The 23,369-nt window shown below is 43.7% G+C and overlaps 1 protein-coding gene across 1 annotated transcript in view; it reads right to left on the bottom strand.

Moving 5' to 3' along the window:
- Positions 1-23,369, bottom strand: part of LOC120999139 — a 260,278-nt gene that overhangs the window by 62,557 nt on the left and 174,352 nt on the right. Inside the window, exons 53-58 of the mRNA XM_040430012.1 lie at positions 20,254-20,370; positions 18,605-18,721; positions 15,393-15,509; positions 13,746-13,862; positions 12,103-12,219; positions 10,464-10,580 (exon numbers count right to left, since the gene is read on the bottom strand). Coding sequence (XP_040285946.1) covers positions 10,464-10,580; positions 12,103-12,219; positions 13,746-13,862; positions 15,393-15,509; positions 18,605-18,721; positions 20,254-20,370 — 702 coding nt within the window. The remainder of the gene's footprint in view (positions 1-10,463; positions 10,581-12,102; positions 12,220-13,745; positions 13,863-15,392; positions 15,510-18,604; positions 18,722-20,253; positions 20,371-23,369) is intronic.

The raw sequence follows: 23,369 nt of genomic DNA, 5'->3' as shown, positions 1-23,369 counted from the left end.
CTCGAAAAGTTCTGAGGACATAGTTGACTGGCTAACACAGGACACCCAATCTTCTACAGCTTCCGCTCGGAACCTTGACGCACCATCCTCCTCCAGCTCAGCTTCGGGCACCTCTCAAGTTGCCACTCGCCCGCCTGCCGCCACCACCAACACTAGCACCACAGCCGCTTCACTTGATCTGTCAGAGGAGTTATTTACACATCAGTTGGAAGAAATGAGTGATGCGCAACCATTATTGCCAGAGGATGTAGATAACAGGGATATGTCTCAGTCAGGTAGCATTACACACATGGACGTACAGTGTGATGATGATGATGATGTTGTACCCGCTGCTGCTTCCTTTGCTGAGTTGTCAGATACAAGTGAAGCGGTTGATGATGACGATGTGTCAGTGGATGTCACATGGGTGCCCGCTCGAAGAGAAGAAGAACAGGGGGAAAGTTATGATGGGGAGACAGAAAGGAGGAGGAGACGAGTTGGAAGCAGGAGCTAGTGGCACAGTCAGACAGCATGCATCGGCACCCCGGGTCAGCCAGACAGCACGCCAATCAACGCATGCTGTTGCCACCACCAGAATGCCGTCATTGCAGAGCTTAGCAGTGTGGCATTTTTTTTGTGTGTCTGCTTCTGACAACAGCGATGCCATTTGCAACCTGTGCCAAAAGAAACTGAGTCGTGGGAAATCCAACACCCACCTAGGTACAACTGCTTTGCGAAGGCACATGATCGCACATCACAAACGCCTATGGGATCAACACATGAGTACAAGCTGCACACAAACTCAAAGCCGCCATCCTCCTCCTGGTCCAGCATCTTCAGCCACGTCAACCACTGCTGTCCTCCTTGCCCCCTCTCAACCATCCGCCACTCCGTCTCTTGCCTTGAGCAGTTCCTGCTCATCTGCCCACAGTCAGGTGTCTGTCAAGGACATGTTTGAGCATAAGAAGCCAATGTCACAAAGTCACCCCCTTGCCCGGCGTCTGACAGCTGGTTTGTCTGAACTCTTAGCCCGCCAGCTTTTACCATACAAGCTGGTGGAGTCTGAGGCGTTCAAAAATTTTGTAGCTATTGGGACACCGCAGTGGAAGGTACCCGGCAATCCACAACCTGTACTCGATTGTGCAAAAGGAAGTAATGGCATGTCTGGCACACAGTGTTGGGGCAAGGGTCCATCTGACCACTGATACCTGGTCTGCAAAGCACGGTCAGGGCAGATATATCACATACACTGCGCATTGGGTAAACCTGCTGACGGCTGCCAAGCATGGAATGCGTGGCTCTGCAGAGAAGTTGGTGACACCGCCACGACTTGCAGGCAGGCCTGCTGCCACCTCCTCTAGTCCTCCTACTCCATCCTCTTCCATAACCTCCTCGGCTGAGTCCTCTTCTGCTGCTGCGTCTTGCTCCACATCAACGGCACCCCCCCAGCTCCCCAGGGGCTATTCCACATCCCGGATACAACAGTGTCACGCTGTCTTGGGGTTGACTTGCCTGAAAGCAGAGAGTCACACCGGACCAGCACTCCTGTCCGCCCTGAACGCACAGGTGGATCAGTGGCTGACTCCGCACCAACTGGAGATCGGCAAAGTGGTGTGTGACAACGGAAGCAATTTGTTGGCGGCATTGAATTTGGGCAAGTTGACACATGTGCCGTGCATGGCACATGTGTGTAATCTGATCGTAAAACGCTTTGTGCATAAGTACCCAGGCTTACAGGACGTCCTCAAGCAGGCCAGGAAGGTGTGTGGCCATTACAGGCGTTCCTACACGGCCATGGCGCACTTTTCAGATATCCAGCGGCGAAACAACATGCAAGTGAGGCGCTTGATTTGCAACAGCCCGACACGTTGGAATTCAACACTCCTAATGTTCGACCACCTGCTCCAACAAGAAAAAGCCGTCAACGAGTATTTGTATGACCGGGGTGCTAGGTCAGCCTCTGAGGAGCTGGGAATTTTTTTGCCACGTTAATGGACGCTCATGCGCAATGCCTGTAGGCTCATGCGTCCTTTTGAGAAGGTGACAAACCTAGTCAGTCGCACCGAAGGCACCATCAGCGACATCATCCCATTTGTTTTCTTCCTGGAGCGTGCCCTGCGAAGAGTGCTGGATCAGGCCGTAGATGAGCGTGAAGAGGAAGAGGAAGAGTTGTGGTCAACATCACCACCAGAAACAGCCTTATCAGCATCGCTTGCTGGACCTGCGGCAACGCTGGAAGAGGATTGTGAGGAAGAAGAGTCAGAGGAGGAATGTGGCTTTGAGGAGGAGGAGGAAGACCAACCACAACAGGCATCCCAGGGTGCTCGTTGTCACCTATCTGGTACCCGTGGTGTTGTACGTGGCTGGGGGGGAAGAACATACTTTCAGTGAGATCACTGAGGACGAAGAACGGGACATGAGTAGCTCGGCATCCAACCTTGTGCAAATGCTGTCTTTCATGCTGTCGTGCCTGTTGAGGGACCCTCGTATAAAAAGTCTGAAGGAGAACGACCTGTACTGGGTGGCCACGCTACTAGACCCCCGGTATAAGCAGAAAGTGCCTGAAATGTTACCGAATTACCGCAAGTCGGAAAGGATGCAGCAGTTCCAAAATAAATTAAAAAGTATGCTTTACACAGCGTATAAGGGTGATGTCACAGCACAATGGGAATCTAACAGGGGAAGAGGTGAATGTAATCCTCCTCTTCCCACGACCACGCCGGCAAGGACAGGACACTTTACAGACGTGTTGTTGATGGAGGACATGCAGAGCTTTTTAAGTCCTACGCATCGCCACAGCCCTTCGGGGTCCACCCTCAGAGAACGACTCGACCGACAGGTAGAAGACTACCTCACCTTAACTGCAGATATTGACACTCTGAGGAGCGATGAACCCCTTGACTACTGGGTGTGCAGGCTTGACCTGTGGCCTGAGCTATCCCAATTTGCGATAGAACTTCTGGCCTGCCCCGCTTCAAGTGTCCTGTCAGAAAGGACCTTCAGTGCAGCAGGAGGTATTGTCACTGAGAAGAGAAGTCGCCTAGGTCAAAAAAGTCTAGATTACCTCACCTTTATTAAGATGAATGAGGGATGGATCCCGAAGGGACTGACAGTGGGCGATACATTAGACTAAAAAAGGCCTGATGAGATGAGCTGCCTTGGGCTAAAAATGGTCCACACGCTGCTGTATTTTATCTCTGAATGCCGGATGACTTGCGTGACTTATCCACCACCAACTAGGGTTCAAGCCGCAATGTTTTAGGGCACTTTCTGCCTGGGAAACATCAATTTTTCTGGCCGCTGCTACAGCAGCGGCTGCAACATTCCCTAGTTTTTCAGGCAAGTGTACATGCCTAACTTTTCTGGCCTCTGGTGTTGCACTGTGGCTTCAAAAACCAAACAAAAAAAGGCACATACATGTGTCAATTCCCCTTCGTGATCGTTACCATGTTGTGGTGAAGGGGCTTGCGTATCACAATGAAGCGACCACCTCTATGAGTGTGTTGCCAATGGCAATGTTGGCACACCCCAGATAATAAGGTCGTTGCTTCATTGTGAACAGACCAAAAGCGATCGGCTGGATAATTTTGCATAGAAAAAATATTAATTTTCTTTGTGATCATCTAAGGTGATCATTAAAGCCTACTAGGCCAACAATGGGCCCACACTGCAGAATCATTGTTTTCTGGGTCACTTGACTACCTCAGCACGACCATAGGCTTTGAAAAACCGGCATCGCCTGCAATCTCCCAAACGTGCACACGAGCACAGTCATCACTACACCAAGATTGACGCATAGAGGTATAAAATTTATGTCATGAGTGTGTCAACTATTGACAACTCTTTGTGGTTGTTTAAAATCTATTCCATACACGTCCCCTGATAGGGGACGTAACAGGGATTAAACTGATAGGAATAGTACTACTTAACACACCTTATAATAATAATAATAATAATAATAATACTAGTGGACGTAACAGGGATTAAACTGATATGAATAGTACTACTTAACACACCGCTCCTATCTGGTGGCACAGTAGATTGCACGCGCAGTGCCCCAAATTGGACGTAGGAGAACCGACCAAGCATCTTTTTCCATCTCCCGGTTCCTAAAATCGATTCCATATACACGTCCCCTGATAGGGGACGTAACAGGGATTAAACTAATAAGAATAGTACTACTTAACACACCGCTCCTATCTGGTGGCACAGTAGATTGCACGTGCAGTGCCCCAAATTGGACGTAGGAGGACCGACCAAGCATCTTTTTCCATCTCCCGGTTCCTAAAATCGATTCCATATACACGTCCCCTGATAGGGGACGTAACAGGGATTAAACTGATAAGAATAGTACTACTTAACACACCTTATAATAACGCAGAGAGAGGCAACGCAGAGAGAGGAGTCTGAAGAAGAGAAGTCAGAGGAGAAAGGTGGCTTTGAGGAGGTAGAAAACCAACCACAGCAGGCGTCCCAGGGGGCTTGTTGTCACCTTTCGGGGACCCTTGGTGTTGTACGTGGCTGGGTGGAGGAAGAGACCTTCAATGACGTCAGTGAGGACAAGGAACGGGACATGGCTAGCTTGGTATCCAACCTTGTGCAAATGGGGAGTTTGCGGTTGTGCAAATGGACTGTTTGCGGTTGTTTGCGGTGCGTTAAACGGGGAGTTTGGTCTGTCACTGTGAAGCGGGTGTAACCCTTACACTACCTGATCGATACAACATCATACCTGATGTTTTAAAGCATGTTATTCCAAACAATTTAGGAATGTTAGGTGATTTATGCCTTCTAGATTAAAACCAGACTCTGCGTCAACTATGTAATTTTCCATGGGAGTTTTGCCATGGATCCCCCTCCGGCATGCCACAGTTCAGGTGTTAGTCCTCTTGAAACAACTTTTCCATCACTATTGTGGCCAGAAAGAGTCCCTGTGGGATTTAAAATTCGCCTGCCTATTTGCAGATGGCATTAGGTGAACAGGGATTGTTCTTACATTCATCGATATCTTCACAATGGGTTCCATTACCTAATCAATATCAAGTGTTTTACAGTTAACTGAGGGATATAACACTGAAGATTTTAGTGAAAATAAAATGTTTTTAATCTACATCTGTTAGGCAATCAGTTATGCAGACATTAGCACATCCAGATATGAGACAAAATATTTCAATGCACTAGTTATGGGCAAACTACTGAGAAATCTACAGGACCTTAAAGGGGTTGTCTCACATCAGCAAATGGCATTTATCAGGAAGACAAAGTTATTACAAGACACTTACTAATGTATTGTGATTCTCCATATTGCTTCCTTTGCTGACTAGTTTTATTTTTTTACCTATATCTATTTATCTATTTGCCTGTCTAACTTTGTATCTATCTATCTAAACACATCTATCTACAATGAACAAAAATATAAACGCAACACATTCGGCTTTTCTCCCATTTTGCATGAGCTGAACTCTACATACACAAAATACCCATTACTCTCAAATATTGTTCACAAATCTGTCAAAATCTGTTTTAGTGAGCACTTCTCCTTTGCCAAAATAATCCATCCCACCTCACAGGTGTGGCATATCAAGGTGCTGATTAGACAGCATGAATATTGCACAGGTGTGCCTTAGACTGTCCACAATAAAAGACCACTCTGAAATGTGCACAGTTTTTTGCCTTACTGGGGGAGGGGGGGGGTAGAAAACCAGTCAGTATCTGGTGTGGCCACCATTTGCATCGCGCAGTGCAACACATCTCCATCGCATAGAGTTAATCAGGTTGTTGATTGTGGCCTGTGGAGTGTTGGTCCACTCCTCTTCAATAGCTGTGCGAAGTTGCAGAATATTGGCAGGAACTGGAACACGCTGTCGTATACGCCGCTCCAGAGCATCCCAAACATGCTCAATGGGTGACATGTCCGGTGAGTATGCTGACTATGCAAGTACTGGGATGTTTTCAGCTTCCAGGAATTGTGTACAGATACTTGCAATACGGGGCTGTGCATTATCATGCTGCAACATGAGGTGATGTCGTGGATGAATGGCACATCAATGGGCTTTGATATGCGGCTGCCACATCTGTGAGATGGGATGGATTATCTCGGCAAAGGAGAAGTGCTCACTAACACAGATTTAGACAGATTTGTGAACAATATTTGAGAGTAATGGGTCTTTTGTGTATGTAGAAAATGTTTCAGATCTTTGAGTTCAGCTCATGCAAAATGGGAGCAAAACCGAAAGTGTTGCGTTTATATTTTTGGTCAGTGTACAACTGCATCCATTCATAACAGATGCGGATGGTTGTGTTATCAGTAACGGAAGTGTTTTTGCTGAACCCTGCCAAATCCAGCAAAAATGCTAGTGTCAAAGTACCCTTAGTATTATACTATAGTAACCTTCTTTAAGGCTACTTTCACACCTGCGTAAGGTGCAGATCCGTCTGGTATCTGCACAGACGGATCCGCACCTATAATGCAAACGTTTAGATCCGTTCAGAACGGATCCGTTTGCATTACCATGAAGAAAAAAAAAAGAAAAAAATTATTATTATTTTTTTTTTTTGTTCATGATAATGCAAACGGATCCGTTTTGACTTTACATTGAAAGTCAATGGGGGACGGATCCGTTTGAAAATTGAGCCATATTGTGTCAACTTCAAACGGATCCGTCCCCATTAACTTACATTGTAAGTCTGGACGGATCCGCTTGCCTCCGCACGGCCAGGCGGACACCCGAACGCTGCAAGCTGCGTTCAGGGGTCCGCCTGCTGAGCGGAGCGGAGGACAAACGGTGCCAAACTGATGCATTCTGAGCGGATCCGCATCCACTCAGAATGCATTAAGGCAGTACGGATCCGTTTGGGGCTGCTTGTGAGAGCCTTCAAACGGAGCTCACAAGCGGAGCCAAGAACGCTAGTGTGAAAGTAGCCTTATCTATGACTCTTTGCAGCACATATGTTACTTGTATTATCTATATACAGTATGTAGTTACTTATGGTCTTATTTACTCTCACTGATATTGAGAAGAGCAGGACAATAACACTTTCTTTACAAGCAGTTAATATAAGGCGATCATTCCATTTTCTCACCTGTGAATCCATCCTTACAGGTACAGGTGTAATTTCCTATTGTATTATTGCAGATGGCATTAGGTGAACAGGGATTGTTCTTACATTCATCGATATCTTCACAATGGGTTCCATTACCTAATCAATATCAAGTGCTTCACAGTTAATTGAGGAATATAACACTGAAGGTAGATGTGAAAATAAAAAGTTATTAATCTTCATCTATTAGGCAAACAGTTCTGCAGACATTAGCACATCCAGATATGAGACAAAATATTTCAATGCACTAGTTATGGGCAAACTACTGAGAAATCTACAGGACCTTAAAGGGGTTGTCTCACATCAGCAAATGGCATTTATCATGAAGACAAAGTTATTACAAGACACTTACTAATGTATTGTGATTCTCCATATTGCTTCCTTTGCTGACTGGATTTATTTTTTTACATATATCTATTTATCTATCTGCCTGTCTAACTTTGTATCGATCTATCTAATCACATCTATCTACACTGAACAAAAATATAAACGCAACACATTCGGCTTTGCTCCCATTTTGCAAGAGCTGAACTCTACATACACAAAATACCCATTACTCTCAAATATTGTTCACAAATCTGTCAAAATCTGTTTTAGTGAGCACTTCTCCTTTGCCAAAATAATCCATCCCACCTCACAGGTGTGGCATATCAAGGTGCTGATTAGACAGCATGAATATTGCACTGGTGTGCCTTAGACTGCCCACAATAAAAGGCCACTCTGAAATGTGCACAGTTTTTTGCCTTACTGGGGGGGTAAGGTGTTAGAAAAACAGACAGTATCTGGTGTGGCCACCATTTGCCTCACGCAGTGCAAAAAAACTCCATTGCATAGAGTTGATCAGGTTGTTGATTGTGGCCTGTGGAATGTTGGTCCACTCCTCTTCAAAAGCTGTGCGAAGTTGCAGAATATTGGCAGGAACTCGAACACGCTGTCGTATACGCCGATCCAGAGCATCCCAAACATGCTCAATGGGTGAAATGTCCTGTGAGCAGGGCTGGGACAAGGCCATTTGGTGCCCAGGGCGAAGATGGCAAACTGCGCCCCCCCCCCCCCCCCCCCCCCCCCCCCCCCCCCCCCCGTTTTTAAGAAAGAATCAATGTTGTTTCAAAACAAGAATATACTTAAAGCAATAGAACAAAGGACTGTGGGACTTTGAAAGTATTCATTTTAAAACACGTGTGTAAACACGAATATGAACTTTGCCCCACGATAGCTCTTTTGTAGAACCCCCATAAAAACTTACAGTTACTTGACTTGGCCCTTGGGGATCTCGGACGCCACTTCAACACTTGGCCGGGGGCTCGGCGGAGCTGATGTTGTGCTTTATCCTAATGAGAAAGATTTCATAATAAGGATTTGGAGAAGGGGCAGAGGAATAGCAGAGCAGGGAGAGGCTGGTGCTGCTACTAGGGGGTCATACCATGGGGGAGTAATAAAGCCCACCATAATGCCCCCCCCAGTAGTAATAATTCTCCTTATAATATGCAAAACATACCCCTTTGTAATGCCCCCAGTTGAGCTAATGTTCCCATAATGTGCCAACATAAAATACCCCTTCTCAGTGCCCCCGTAGATGACCCCCATAGTGCTCCCCCCTTCCCCATAGTACCCACCATAATGTGTCCCAGTATAAAATGCCCCTATACAGAGCCCCCCATATAAAATATCTTCTTTTTAGCCTCAGTAGATGCCCCTAAATAATCTGCAGTAAGATGTGCCCCCATAGATGCCCCCATATCATGTGCCAGTAGCCAGAGCCCCCCCCCATATCATGTGCCAGTAGCCAGAGCCCCCCCCCCCCATATCATGTGCCAGTAGCCAGAGTGCCCCCATATCATGTGCCAGTAGCCAGAGCCCCCCCCCCATATCATGTGCCAGTAGCCAGAGTGCCCCCATATCATGTGCCAGTAGCCAGAGTGCCCCCATATCATGTGCCAGTAGCCCCCCATATCATGTGCCAGTAGCCCCCCTTATTGCCAATAGCCCCCTTATGGGCCAGTAGCCCCCCTTATGTGCCAATAGCCCCCCTTATGTGCCAGTAGCCCCCTTATGGGCCAGTAGCCCCCCTTATGTGCCAGTAGCCCCCCTTATCATGTGCCAGTAGCCCCCCTTATCATGTGCCAGCCCAGTAGTCCCCCCTTATCATGTGCCAGCCCAGTAGCCCCCCTTATGTGCCAGCCCAGCCCAGTAGTCCCCCCTTATCATGTGCCAGCCCAGTAGGCAGCCCCCCTTATCATGTGCCAGCCCAGCCCAGTAGTCCCCCCTTATGTGCCAGCCCAGCCCAGTATTGTACCTATATAAATAAAAAAAATAATAAAAAAAACTTATACTTACCTCCAGCAATGTGATGCGATGCAGGCCGCCTCTTCCGTCTGTGTCCCTCGCTATACGGCAGTCAGGCGACGCGATGACGTCATCGCGCCGCCTGCACCGGCCTCTGATAGGCTGCCAGCATTAGGCCGGCAGCCTATCAGAGGAACAGGAGGGGACACACCTCTCCCTCCTCTGCCGCAGCGCAGGCATCTGTATTGCAGTCCTGAGGACTGCAATACAGATGACTATGGAGATGAGCGCTTCCGCAATGGAAGCGCTCATCTCCTGCTCTGCCCTGCCGCCGGCCGCGGCCGCCCCCACTTGTCACCAGGGCCGCGGCCTTGCGGCACTCAGGCTTGCCGGCCCACCTGCGCCCCCCTCCTTGTAGCGCCCAGGGCACCCGCTCCTTCGGCCCCTGCCTTGTACCGGCCCTGCCTGTGAGTATGCTGGCCAAGCAAGAAGTGGGATGTTTTCAGCTTCCAGGAATTGTGTACAGATCCTTGCAATATGGGGCCGTGCATTATCATGCTGCAACATGAGGTGAAATCAAGGATAAATGGCACAACAATGGGCCTTGATATGCCACACCTGTGAGGTGGGATGGATTATCTTGGCAAAGGAGAAGTGCTCACTAACACAGATTTAGACAGATTTGTGAACAATATTTGAGAGTAATGGGTCTTTTGTGTATGTAGAAAATGTTTCAGATCTTTGAGTTCAGCTAATGCAAAATGGGAGCAAAACAGAAAGTGTTGCGTTTATATTTTTGGTCAGTGTACAACTGCATCCATTCATAACAGATGAGGATGGTTGTGTTATCAGTAACGGAAGCGTTTTTGCTGAACCCTGCCAAATCCAGCAAAAATGCTAGTGTCAAAGTACCCTTAGTATTATACTATAGTGACCTTCTTTTATCTATGACTCTTTGCAGCACATATGTTACTTGTATTATCTATATACAGTATGTAGTTACTTATGGTCTTATTTACTCTCACTGATATTGAGAAGAGCAGGACAATAACACTTTCTTTACAAGCAGTTAATATAAGGCGATCAGTCCATTTTCTCACCTGTGAATCCATCCTTACAGGTACAGGTGTAATTTCCTATTGTATTATTGCAGATGGCATTAGGTGAACAGGGATTGTTCTTACATTCATCGATATCTTCACAATGGGTTCCATTACCTAATCAATATCAAGTGCTTCACAGTTAATTGAGGAATATAACACTGAAGGTAGATGTGAAAATAAAAGTTATTAATCTACATCTATTAGGCAATCAGTTCTGCAGACATTAGCACATCCAGATATGAGACAAAATATTTCAATGCACTAGTTATGGGCAAACTACTGAGAAATCTACAGGACCTTAAAGGGGTTGTCTCACATCAGCAAATGGCATTTATCATGAAGACAAAGTTATTACAAGACACTTACTAATGTATTGTGATTCTCCATATTGCTTCCTTTGCTGACTGGATTTATTTTTTTACCTATATCTATTTATCTATCTGCCTGTCTAACTTTGTATCTATCTAATCACATCTATCTACAATGAACAAAAATATAAACACAACACATTCGGCTTTGCTCCCATTTTGCATGAGCTGAACTCTACATACACAAAATACCCATTACTCTCAAATATTGTTCACAAATCTGTCAAAATCTGTTTTAGTGAGCACTTCTCCTTTGCCAAAATAATCCATCCCACCTCACAGGTGTGGCATATCAAGGTGCTGATTAGACAGCATGAATATTGCACTGGTGTGCCTAAGACTGCCCACAATAAAAGGACACTCTGAAATGTGCACAGTTTTTTGCCTTACTGGGGGGGGGGGGTAGAAAACCAGTCAGTATCTGGTGTGGCCACCATTTGCATCACGCAGTGCAACACATCTCCATCGCATAGAGTTGATCAGGTTGTTGATTGTGGCCTGTGGAATGTTGGTCCACTCCTCTTCAATAGCTGTGCGAAGTTGCAGAACATTGGCAGGAACTGGAACACGTTGTCGTATATGCCGATCCAGAGCATCCCAAACATGCTCAATGGGTGACATGTCCGGTGAGTATGCTGACTATGCAAGTACTGGGATGTTTTCAGCTTCCAGGAATTGTGTACAGATACTTGCAATATGGGGCTGTGCATTATCATGCTGCAACATTAGCTGCTGATGTCGTGGATGAATGGGACAACAATGGGCCTTGATATGCGGCTGCCACACCTATGAGATGGAATGGATTATCTCGGCAAAGGAGAAGTGCTCACTAACACAGATTTAGACAGATTTGTGAACAATATTTCAGAGAAATGGGTCTTTTGTGTATGTAGAAAATGTTTCAGATCTTTGAGTTCAGCTCATGCAAAATGGGAGCAAAACCGAAAGTGTTGCGTTTATATTTTTGGTCAGTGTACAACTGCATCCATTCATAACAGATGCGGATGGTTGTGTTATCAGTAACGGAAGCATTTTTGCTGAACCCTGCCAAATCCAGCAAAAATGCTAGTGTCAAAGTACCCTTAGTATTATACTATAGTAACCTACTTTTATCTATGACTCTTTGCAGCACATATGTTTCTTGTATTATCTATATACAGTATGTAGTTACTTATGGTCTTATTTACTCTCACTAATATTGAGTAGAGCAGGACAATAACACTTTCTTTACAAGCAGTTAATATAAGGCGATCAGTCCATTTTCTCACCTGTGAATCCATCCTTACAGGTACAGGTGTTATTTCCTATTGTATTATTGCAGATGGCATTAGAGGAACAGGGATTGTTCTTACATTCATCGATATCTTCACAATGGGTTCCATTACCTAATCAATATCAAGTGCTTCACAGTTAATTGAGGAATATAACACTGAAGGTAGATGTGAAAATAAAAGTTATTAATCTACATCTATTAGGCAATCAGTTCTGCAGACATTAGCACATCCAGATATGAGACAAAATATTTCAATGCATTAGTTATGGGCAAACTACTGAGAAATCTACAGGACCTTAAAGGGGTTGTCTCACATCAGCAAATGGCATTTATCATGAAGACAAAGTTATTACAAGACACTTACTAATGTATTGTGATTCTCCATATTGCTTCCTTTGCTGACTGGATTTATTTTTTACCTATATCTATTTATCTATCTGCCTGTCTAACTTTGTATCTATCTATCTAATCACATCTATCTACAATGAACAAAAATATAAACGCAACACATTCGGCTTTGCTCCCATTTTGCATGAGCTGAACTCTACATACACAAAATACCCATTACTCTCAAATATTGTTCACAAATCTGTCAAAATCTGTTTTAGTAAACACTTCTCCTTTGCCAAAATAATCCATCCCACCTCACAGGTGTGGCGTATCAAGGTGCTGATTAGACAGCATGAATATTGCACTGGTGTGCCTAAGACTGCCCACAATAAAAGACCACTCTGAAATGTGCACAGTTTTTTGCCTTATTGGGGGGGGGGGGTTAGAAAATTAGTCAGTATCTGGTGTGGCCACCATTTGCATCACGCAGTGCAACACATCTCCATCGCATAGAGTTGATCAGGTTGTTGATTGTGGCCTGTGGAATGTTGGTCCACTCCTCTTCAATAGCTGTGCGAAGTTGCAGAATATTGGCAGGAACTGGAACACGTTGTCGTATATGCCGATCCAGAGCATCCCAAACATGCTCAATGGGTGACATGTCCGGTGAGTATGCTGACTATGCAAGTACTGGGATGTTTTCAGCTTCCAGGAATTGTGTACAGATACTTGCAATATGGGGCTGTGCATTATCATGCTGCAACATTAGCTGCTGATGTCGTGGATGAATGGGACAACAATGGGCCTTGATTTGTGGCTGCCACACCTATGAGATGGAATGGATTATCTCGGCAAAGGAGAAGTGCTCACTAACACAGATTTAGACAGATTTGTGAACAATATTTGAGAGTAATGGGTCTTTTGTGAATGTAGAAAATGTTTCAGATCTTTGAGTTCAGCTCATGCAAAATGGGAGCAAAACCGAAAGTGTTGCGTTTATATTTTTGGTCAGTGTACAACTGCACCCATTCATAACAGATGCGGATGGTTGTGTTATCAGTAACGGAAGCGTTTTTGCTGAACCCTGCCAAATCCAGCAAAAATGCTAGTGTCAAAGTACCCTTAGTATTATACTATAGTGACCTTCTTTTATCTATGACTCTTTGCAGCACATATGTTACTTGTATTATCTATATACAGTATGTAGTTACTTATGGTCTTATTTACTCTCACTGATATTGAGAAGAGCAGGACAATAACACTTTCTTTACAAGCAGTTAATATAAGGCGATCAGTCCATTTTCTCACCTGTTAATCCATCCTTACAGGTACAGGTGTAATTTCCTATTGTATTATTGCAGATGGCATTAGGTGAACAGGGATTGTTCTTACATTCATCGATATCTTCACAATGGGTTCCATTACCTAATCAATATCAAGTGCTTCACAGTTAATTGAGGAATATAACACTGAAGGTAGATGTGAAAATAAAAGTTATTAATCTACATCTATTAGGCAATCAGTTCTGCAGACATTAGCACATCCAGATATGAGACAAAATATTTCAATGCACTAGTTATAGGCAAACTACTGAGAAATCTACAGGACCTTAAAGGGGTTGTCTCAAATCAGCAAATGGCATTTATCATGAAGACAAAGTTATTACAAGACACTTACTAATGTATTGTGATTCTCCATATTGCTTCCTTTGCTGACTGGATTTATTTTTTATCCTATATCTATTTATCTATCTGCCTGTCTAACTTTGTATCTATCTATCTAATCACATCTATCTACAATGAACAAAAATATAAACGCAACACATTCGGCTTTGCTCTCATTTTGCAAGAGCTGAACTCTACATACACAAAATACCCATTACTCTCAAATATTGTTCACAAATCTGTCAAAATCTGTTTAGTGAGCACTTCTCCTTTGCCAAAATAATCCATCCCACCTCACAGGTGTGGCATATCAAGGTGCGGATTAGACAGCATGAATATTGCACTGGTGTGCCTAAGACTGCCCACAATAAAAGGCCACTCTGAAATGTGCACAGTTTTTTGCCTTACTGGGGGGGGAATGGGGGTTAGAAAACCAGTCAGTATCTGGTGTGGCCACCATTTGCATCACGCAGTGCAACACATCTCCATCGCATAGAGTTGATCAAGTTGTTGATTGTGGCCTGTGGAATGTTGGTCCACTCCTCTTCAATAGCTGTGCGAAGTTGCAGAATATTGGCAGGAACTGGAACACGTTGTCGTATATGCCGATCCAGAGCATCCCAAACATGCTCAATGGGTGACATGTCCGGTGAGTATGCTGACTATGCAAGTACTGGGATGTTTTCAGCTTCCAGGAATTGTGTACAGATACTTGCAATATGGGGCTGTGCATTATCATGCTGCAACATTAGCTGCTGATGTCGTGGATGAATGGGACAACAATGGGCCTTGATATGCGGCTGCCACACCTATGAGATGGAATGGATTATCTCGGCAAAGGAGAAGTGCTCAGTAACACAGATTTAGACAGATTTGTGAATAATAATTGAGAGTAATGGGTCTTTTGTGTATGTAGAAAATGTTTCAGATCTTTGAGTTCAGCTCATGCAAAATGGGAGCAAAACCGAAAGTGTTGCGTTTATATTTTTGGTCAGTGTACAACTGCATCCATTCATAACAGATGCGGATGGTTGTGTTATCAGTAACGGAAGCGTTTTTGCTGAACCCTGCCAAATCCAGCAAAAATGCTAGTGTCAAAGTACCCTTAGTATTATACTATAGTAACCTTCTTTTATCTATGACTCTTTGCAGCACATATGTTTCTTGTATTATCTATATACAGTATGTAGTTACTTATGGTCTTATTTACTCTCACTGATATTGAGTAGAGCAGGACAATAACACTTTCTTTACAAGCAGTTAATATAAGGCGATCAGTCCATTTTCTCACCTGTGAATCCATCCTTACAGGTACAGGTGTTATTTCCTATTGTATTATTGCAGATGGCATTAGGGGAACAGGGATTGTTCTTACATTCATCGATATCTTCACAATGGGTTCCATTACCTAATCAATATCAAGTGCTTCACAGTTAATTGAGGAATATAACACTGAAGGTAGATGTGAAAATAAAAGTTATTAATCTACATTTATTAGGCAATCAGTTCTGCAGACATTAGCACATCCAGATATGAGACAAAATATTTCAATGCATTAGTTATGGGCAAACTACTGAGAAATCTACAGGACCTTAAAGGGGTTGTCTCACATCAGCAAATGGCATTTATCATGAAGACAAAGTTATTACAAGACACTTACTAATGTATTGTGATTCTCCATATTGCTTCCTTTGCTGACTGGATTTATTTTTTTACCTATATCTATTTATCTATCTGCCTGTCTAACTTTGTATCTATCTATCTAATCACATCTATCTACAGGGAGTGCAGAATTATTAGGCAAGTTGTATTTTTGAGGATTAATTTTATTATTGAACAACCATGTTCTCAATGAACCCAAAAAACTCATTAATATCAAAGCTGAATATTTTTGGAAGTAGTTTTTAGTTTGTTTTTAGTTTTAGCTATTTTAGGGGGATATCTGTGTGTGCAGGTGACTATTACTGTGCATAATTATTAGGCAACTTAACAAAAAACAAATATATACCCATTTCAATTTTTTATTTTTACCAGTGAAACCAATATAACATCTCAACATTCACAAATATACATTTCTGACATTCAAAAACAAAACAAAAACAAATCAGTGACCAATATAGCCACCTTTCTTTGCAAGGACACTCAAAAGCCTGCCATCCATAGATTCTGTCAGTGTTTTGATCTGTTCACCATCAACATTGCGTGCAGCAGCAACCACAGCCTCCCTGACACTGTTCAGAGAGGTGTACTGTTTTCCCTCCTTGTAAATCTCACATTTGATGATGGACCACAGGTTCTCAATGGGGTTCAGATCAGGTGAACAAGGAGGCCATGTCATTAGATTTTCTTCTTTTATACCCTTTCTTGCCAGCCACGCTGTGGAGTACTTGGACGCGTGTGATGGAGCATTGTCCTGCATGAAAATCATGTTTTTCTTGAAGGATGCAGACTTCTTCCTGTACCACTGCTTGAAGAAGGTGTCTTCCAGAAACTGGCAGTAGGACTGGGAGTTGAGCTTGACTCCATCCTCAACCCGAAAAGGCCCCACAAGCTCATCTTTGATGATACCAGCCCAAACCAGTACTCCACCTCCACCTTGCTGGCGTCTGAGTCGGACTGGAGCTCTCTGCCCTTTACCAATCCAGCCACGGGCCCATCCATCTGGCCCATCAAGACTCACTCTCATTTCATCAGTCCATAAAACCTTAGAAAAATCAGTCTTGAGATATTTCTTGGCCCAGTCTTGACGTTTCAGCTTGTGTGTCTTGTTCAGTGGTGGTCGTCTTTCAGCCTTTCTTACCTTGGCCATGTCTCTGAGTATTGCACACCTTGTGCTTTTGGGCACTCCAGTGATGTTGCAGCTCTGAAATATGGCCAAACTGGTGGCAAGTGGCATCTTGGCAGCTGCACGCTTGACTTTTCTCAGTTCATGGGCAGTTATTTTGCGCCTTGGTTTTTCCACACGCTTCTTGCGACCCTGTTGACTATTTTGAATGAAACGCTTGATTGTTCGATGATCACGCTTCAGAAGCTTTGCAATTTTAAGAGTGCTGCATCCCTCTGCAAGATATCTCACTATTTTTGACTTTTCTGAGCCTGTCAAGTCCTTCTTTTGACCCATTTTGCCAAAGGAAAGGAAGTTGCCTAATAATTATGCACACCTAATATAGGGTGTTGATGTCATTAGACCACACCCCTTCTCATTACATGATGCACATCACCTAATATGCTTAATTGGTAGTAGGCTTTCGAGCCTATACAGCTTGGAGTAAGACAACATGCATAAAGAGGATGATGTGGTCAAAATACTCATTTGCCTAATAATTCTGCACGCAGTGTACAATGAACAAAAATATAAACGCAACACATTCGGCTTTGCTCCCATTTTGCATGAGCTGAACTCTACATACACAAAATACCCATTACTCTCAAATATTGTTCACAAATCTGTCAAAATCTGTTTTAGTGAGCACTTCTCCTTTGCCAAAATAATCCATCCCACCTCACAGGTGTGGCGTATCAAGGTGCTGATTAGACAGCATGAATATTGCAATGGTGTGCCTAAGACTGCCCACAATAAAAGACCACTCTTAAATGTGCACAGTTTTTTGCCTTACTGGGGGGGGGGGGGGGGGGGGTAGAAAACCAGTCACTATCTGGTGTGGCCACCATTTGCATCACGCAGTGCAACACATCTCCATCGCATAGAGTTGATCAGGTTGTTGATTGTGGCCTGTGGAATGTTGGTCCACTCCTCTTCAATAGCTGTGCGAAGTTGCAGAATATTGGCAGGAAATGGAACACGTTGTCGTATATGCCGATCCAGAGCATCCCAAACATGCTCAATGGGTGACATGTCTGGTGAGTATGCTGACTATGCAAGTACTGGGATGTTTTCAGCTTCCAGGAATTGTGTACAGATACTTGCAATATGGGGCTGTGCATTATCATGCTGCAACATTAGCTGCTGATGTCGTGGATGAATGGGACAACAATGGGCCTTGATATGCGGCTGCCACACCTATGAGATTGAATGGATTATCTCGGCAAAGGAGAAGTGCTCAGTAACACAGATTTAGACAGATTTGTGAATAATAATTGAGAGTAATGGGTCTTTTGTGTATGTAGAAAATGTTTCAGATCTTTCAGTTCAGCTCATGCAAAATGGGAGCAAAACCGAAAGTGTTGCGTTTATATTTTTGGTCAGTGTACAACTGCATCCATTCATAACAGATGCGGATGGTTGTGTTATCAGTAACGGAAGCGTTTTTGCTGAACCCTGCCAAATCCAGCAAAAATGTTAGTGTCAAAGTACCTTTAGTATTATACTATAGTAACCTTCTTTTATCTATGAATCTTTGCAGCACATATGTTTCTTGTATTATCTATATACAGTTTGTAGTTACTTATGGTCTTATTTACTCTCACTGATATTGAGTAGAGCAGGACAATAACACTTTCTTTACAAGCAGTTAATATAAGGCGATCAGTCCATTTTCTCACCTGTGAATCCATCCTTACAGGTACAGGTGTAATTTCCTATTGTATTATTGCAGATGGCATTAGGGGAACAGGGATTGTTCTTACATTCATCGATATCTTCACAATGGGTTCCATTACCTAATCAATATCAAGTGCTTCACAGTTAATTGAGGAATATAACACTAAAGGTAGATGTGAAAATAAAAAGTTATTAATCTACATCTATTAGGCAATCAGTTCTGCAGACATTAGCACATCCAGATATGAGACAAAATATTTCAATGCACTAGTTATGGGCAAACTACTGAGAAATCTACAGGACCTTAAAGGGGTTGTCTCACATCAGCAAATGGCATTTATCATGAAGACAAAGTTATTACAAGACACTTACTAATGTATTGTGATTCTCCATATTGCTTCCTTTGCTAACTGGATTTATTTTTTTACCTATATCTATTTATCTATCTGCCTGTCTAACTTTGTATCTATCTATCTAATAACATCTATCTACAATGAACAAAAATATAAACGCAACACATTCGACTTTGCTCCCATTTTGCATGAGCTGAACTCTACATACACAAAATACCCAAAACTCTCAAATATTGTTCACAAATCTGTCAAAATCTGTTTTAGTGAGCACTTCTCCTTTGTCGAAATAATCCATCCCACCTCACAGGTGTGGCATATCAAGGTGCTGATTAGACAGCATGAATATTGAACAGGTGTGCCTTAGACTGCCCACAATAAAAGACCACTCTGAAATGTGCACTTTTTTTTGCTTTACAGGGGGTGGGGGGTGCGGGTTAGAAAACCAGTCAGTATCTGGTGTGGCCACCATTTGCCTCATGCAGTGCAACACATCTCCATCGCATAGAGTTGATCAGGTTGTTGATTGTGGCCTGTGGAATGTTGGTTCACTCCTCTTCAATAGCTGTGCGAAGTTGCAGAATATTGGCAGGAACTGGAACACGCTGTCGTATATGCCGATCCAGAGCATCCCAAACATGCTCAATGGGTGACATGTCCGGTGAATATGCTGACTATGCAAGTACTGGGATGTTTTCAGCTTCCAGGAATTGTGTACAGATACTTGCAATATGAGGCCGTGCATTATCATGCTGCAACATGAGGTGATGTCGTGGATGAAAGGCACATCAATGGGCCTTGATATGCGGCTGCCACACCTGTTAGGTGGGATGGATTATCTCGGCAAAGGAGAAGTGCTCACTAACACAGATTTAGACAGATTTGTGAACAATATTTGAGAGTAATGGGTCTTTTGTGTATGTAGAAAATGTTTCAGATCTTTGAGTTCAGCTCATGCAAAATGGGAGCAAAACCGAAAGTGTTGCGTTTATATTTTTGGTCAGTGTACAACTGCATCCATTCATAACAGATGCGGTTGGTTGTGTTATCAGTAACGGAAGCGTTTTTGCTGAACCCTGCCAAATCCAGCAAAAATGCTAGTGTCAAAGTACCCTTAGTATTATACTATAGTAACCTTCTTTTATCTATGACTCTTTGCAGCACATATGTTTCTTGTATTATCTATATACAGTATGTAGTTACTTATGGTCTTTATTTACTCTCTCTAATATTGAGTAGAGCAGGACAATAACACTTTCTTTACAAGCAGTTAATATAAGGCGATCAGTCAATTTTCTCACCTGTGAATCCATCCTTACAGGTACAGGTGTAATTTCCTATTGTATTATTGCAGATGGCATTAGGGGAACAGGGATTGTTCTTACATTCATCGATATCTTCACAATGGGTTCCATTACCTAATCAATATCAAGTGCTTCACAGTTAATTGAGGAATATAACACTGAAGGTAGATGTGAAAATAAAAGTTCTTAATCTACATCTATTAGGCAATCAGTTCTGCAGACATTAGCACATCCAGATATGAGACAAAATATTTCAATGCATTAGTTATGGGCAAACTACTGAGAAATCTACAGGACCTTAAAGGGGTTGTCTCACATCAGCAAATGGCATTTATCATGAAGACAAAGTTATTACAAGACACTTACTAATGTATTGTGATTCTCCATATTGCTTCCTTTGCTGACTGGATTTTTTTTTTTTACCTATATCTATTTATCTATCTGCCTGTCTAACTTTGTATCTATCTATCTAATCACATCTATCTACAATGAACAAAAATATAAACGCAACACATTCGGCTTTGCTCCCATTTTGCATGAGCTGAACTCTACATACACAAAATACCCATTACTCTCAAATATTGTTCACAAATCTGTCAAAATCTGTTTTAGTGAGCACTTCTCCTTTGCCAAAATAATCCATCCCACCTCACAGGTGTGGCATATCAAGGTGCTGATTAGACAGCATGAATATTGCACTGGTGTGCCTAAGACTGCCCACAATAAAAGACCACTTTGAAATGTGCACAGTTTTTTGCCTTATTGGGGGAGGGGGTGAGGGTTAGAAAACCAGTCACTATCTGGTGTGGCCACCATTTGCATCACGCAGTGCAACACATCTCCATCGCATAGAGTTGATCAGGTTGTTGATTGTGGCCTGTGGAATGTTGGTCCACTCCTCTTCAATAGCTGTGCGAAGTTGCAGAATATTGGCAGGAACTGGAACACGTTGTCGTATATGCCGATCCAGAGCATCCCAAACATGCTCAATGGGTGACATGTCCGGTGAGTATGCTGACTATGCAAGTACTGGGATGTTTTCAGCTTCCAGGAATTGTGTACAGATACTTGCAATATGGGGCTGTGCATTATCATGCTGCAACATTAGCTGCTGATGTCGTGGATGAATGGGACAACAATGGGCCTTGATATGCGGCTGCCACACCTATGAGATGGAATGGATTATCTCGGCAAAGGAGAAGTGCTCAGTAATAGGGATGAGCGAACCCAAACTATATAGTTCGGGTTCGTACCGAATTTTGGGGTGTCCGTGACACGGACCCGAACCCAAACATTTTCTTAAAAGTCTGGGTTCGGGTTCGGTGTTCGGCGCTTTCTTGGCGCTTTTTGAAAGGCTGCAAAGCAGCCAATCAACAAGCGTCATACTACTTGCCCCCCCTACTATTGGCATGGCTGTGATTGGCCAGTGCAGAATGTGACCCAGCCTCTATATAAGCTGGGTCAAGCATAGGGAGAGGTTGCTGCTGCGACGTTAGGGCGAGATTAGGCAGATTAACTCCTCCAAAAGACTTAATTCAGTGATCGATCTCCAGCTGTGGATCATTGAAGTGCTGATATTGAATTGCTCACTTTTTTTAGGCTGCCCAGAGCGTTTTTATATCACTTTTTTCTGGGGTGATCGGCGGCCATTTTGTGGCTTGTGGTGCGCCAGCACAAGCTACCACCAAGTGCATTTAACCATCAATAGTGTGGTTATTTTTTGCTATATCCTACATCAGGTGCAGGCTGAGCCTGTGTCACCCAAGTGCATTTAACCATCAATAGTGTCGTTATTTTTTGGCCATATACTACATCAGGTGCAGGCTGAGCCTGTGTCACCCAAGTGCATTTAACCATCAATAGTGTGGTTATTTTTTGGCCATATACTACATCAGGGGCAAGTTGAGCCTGTCACCCAGCGCCTAAAAAATAGCCCTGACATTTATATTCCTCCAAATCTGTACAGTTTTAGCTGGTCAAGTTATTTGTAGTGACCGTAAAAGCACAGTTTTTGTTCTGGGTTGAAAAACTATTCCCAAATTTGCCATTCTCAAAATTAGTAGTTTCTGCTATATCAGGCCTACTTTATATCTATCCCAAAAAGGGTATATTAGATTCAAGGTGCTGATAGTGTCATTCTGAAAAACTTAACACACACGCTACAGTGCAGATACAAGTCTAATTCTGTGATTAAAGGTATACCTGTCACACAGCGGCTAAAAAATAGCCCTGACATTTATATTCCTCTAAATCAGTACTGTTTTAGCTGGTCAAATTATTTTTAGTGACCGTAAAAGCACAGTTTTGTTCTGGGTTGAAAAAGTATTCCCAAATTTGCCATTTTCAAAATTGTGGTGAACGGGAATAATGAGGAAAACATCTAGTAAGGGACGCGGACGCGGACGCGGACGTGGACATGGTCGTGGTGGTGTTAGTGGACCGTCTGGTGCTGGGAGAGGACGTGGCCGTTCTGCCACAGCCACACGTCCTAATGTAACAACTACCTCAGGTCCCAGTAGCCGCCAGAATTTACAGCCATATTTGGTGGGGCCCAATGCCGTTCTAAGGATGGTAAGGCCTGAGCAGGTACTGGCATTAGTCAATTGGGTGGCCGACAGTGCATCCAGCACGTTCACATTATCTCCCACCCAGTCTTCTGCAGAAAGCGCACAGATGGCGCATGAAAACCAAGCCCATCAGTCTGTCACATCACCCCCATGCATATCAGGGAAACTGTCTGAGCCTCAAATTATGCAGCAGTCTCTTATGCTGTTTGAAGACTCTGCTGCCAGGGTTTCCCAAGGGCATCCACCTAGCCCTTCCCCAGGGATGGAAGAGATAGAATGCACTAACGCACAACCACTTATGTTTCCTGATGATGAGGACATGGGAATACCACCTCAGCACGTCTCTGATGATGACGAAACACAGGTGCCAACTGCTGCGTCTTTCTGCAGTGTGCAGACTGAACAGGAGGCCAGGGATCAAGACTGGGTGGAAGACGATGCAGGGGACGATGAGGTCCTAGACCCCACATGGAATGAAGGTCGTGCCACTGACTTTCAGAGTTCGGAGGAAGAGGCCAAGAGACTCCGCCTGCTACTGACCGCCGC

The sequence above is a fragment of the Bufo bufo genome, chromosome 4 (assembly GCF_905171765.1).
Source record: "Bufo bufo chromosome 4, aBufBuf1.1, whole genome shotgun sequence".
NCBI classification, from domain to species: Eukaryota; Metazoa; Chordata; class Amphibia; order Anura; family Bufonidae; genus Bufo; species Bufo bufo.
This window is presented reverse-complemented; position numbering and strand designations above follow the sequence as displayed.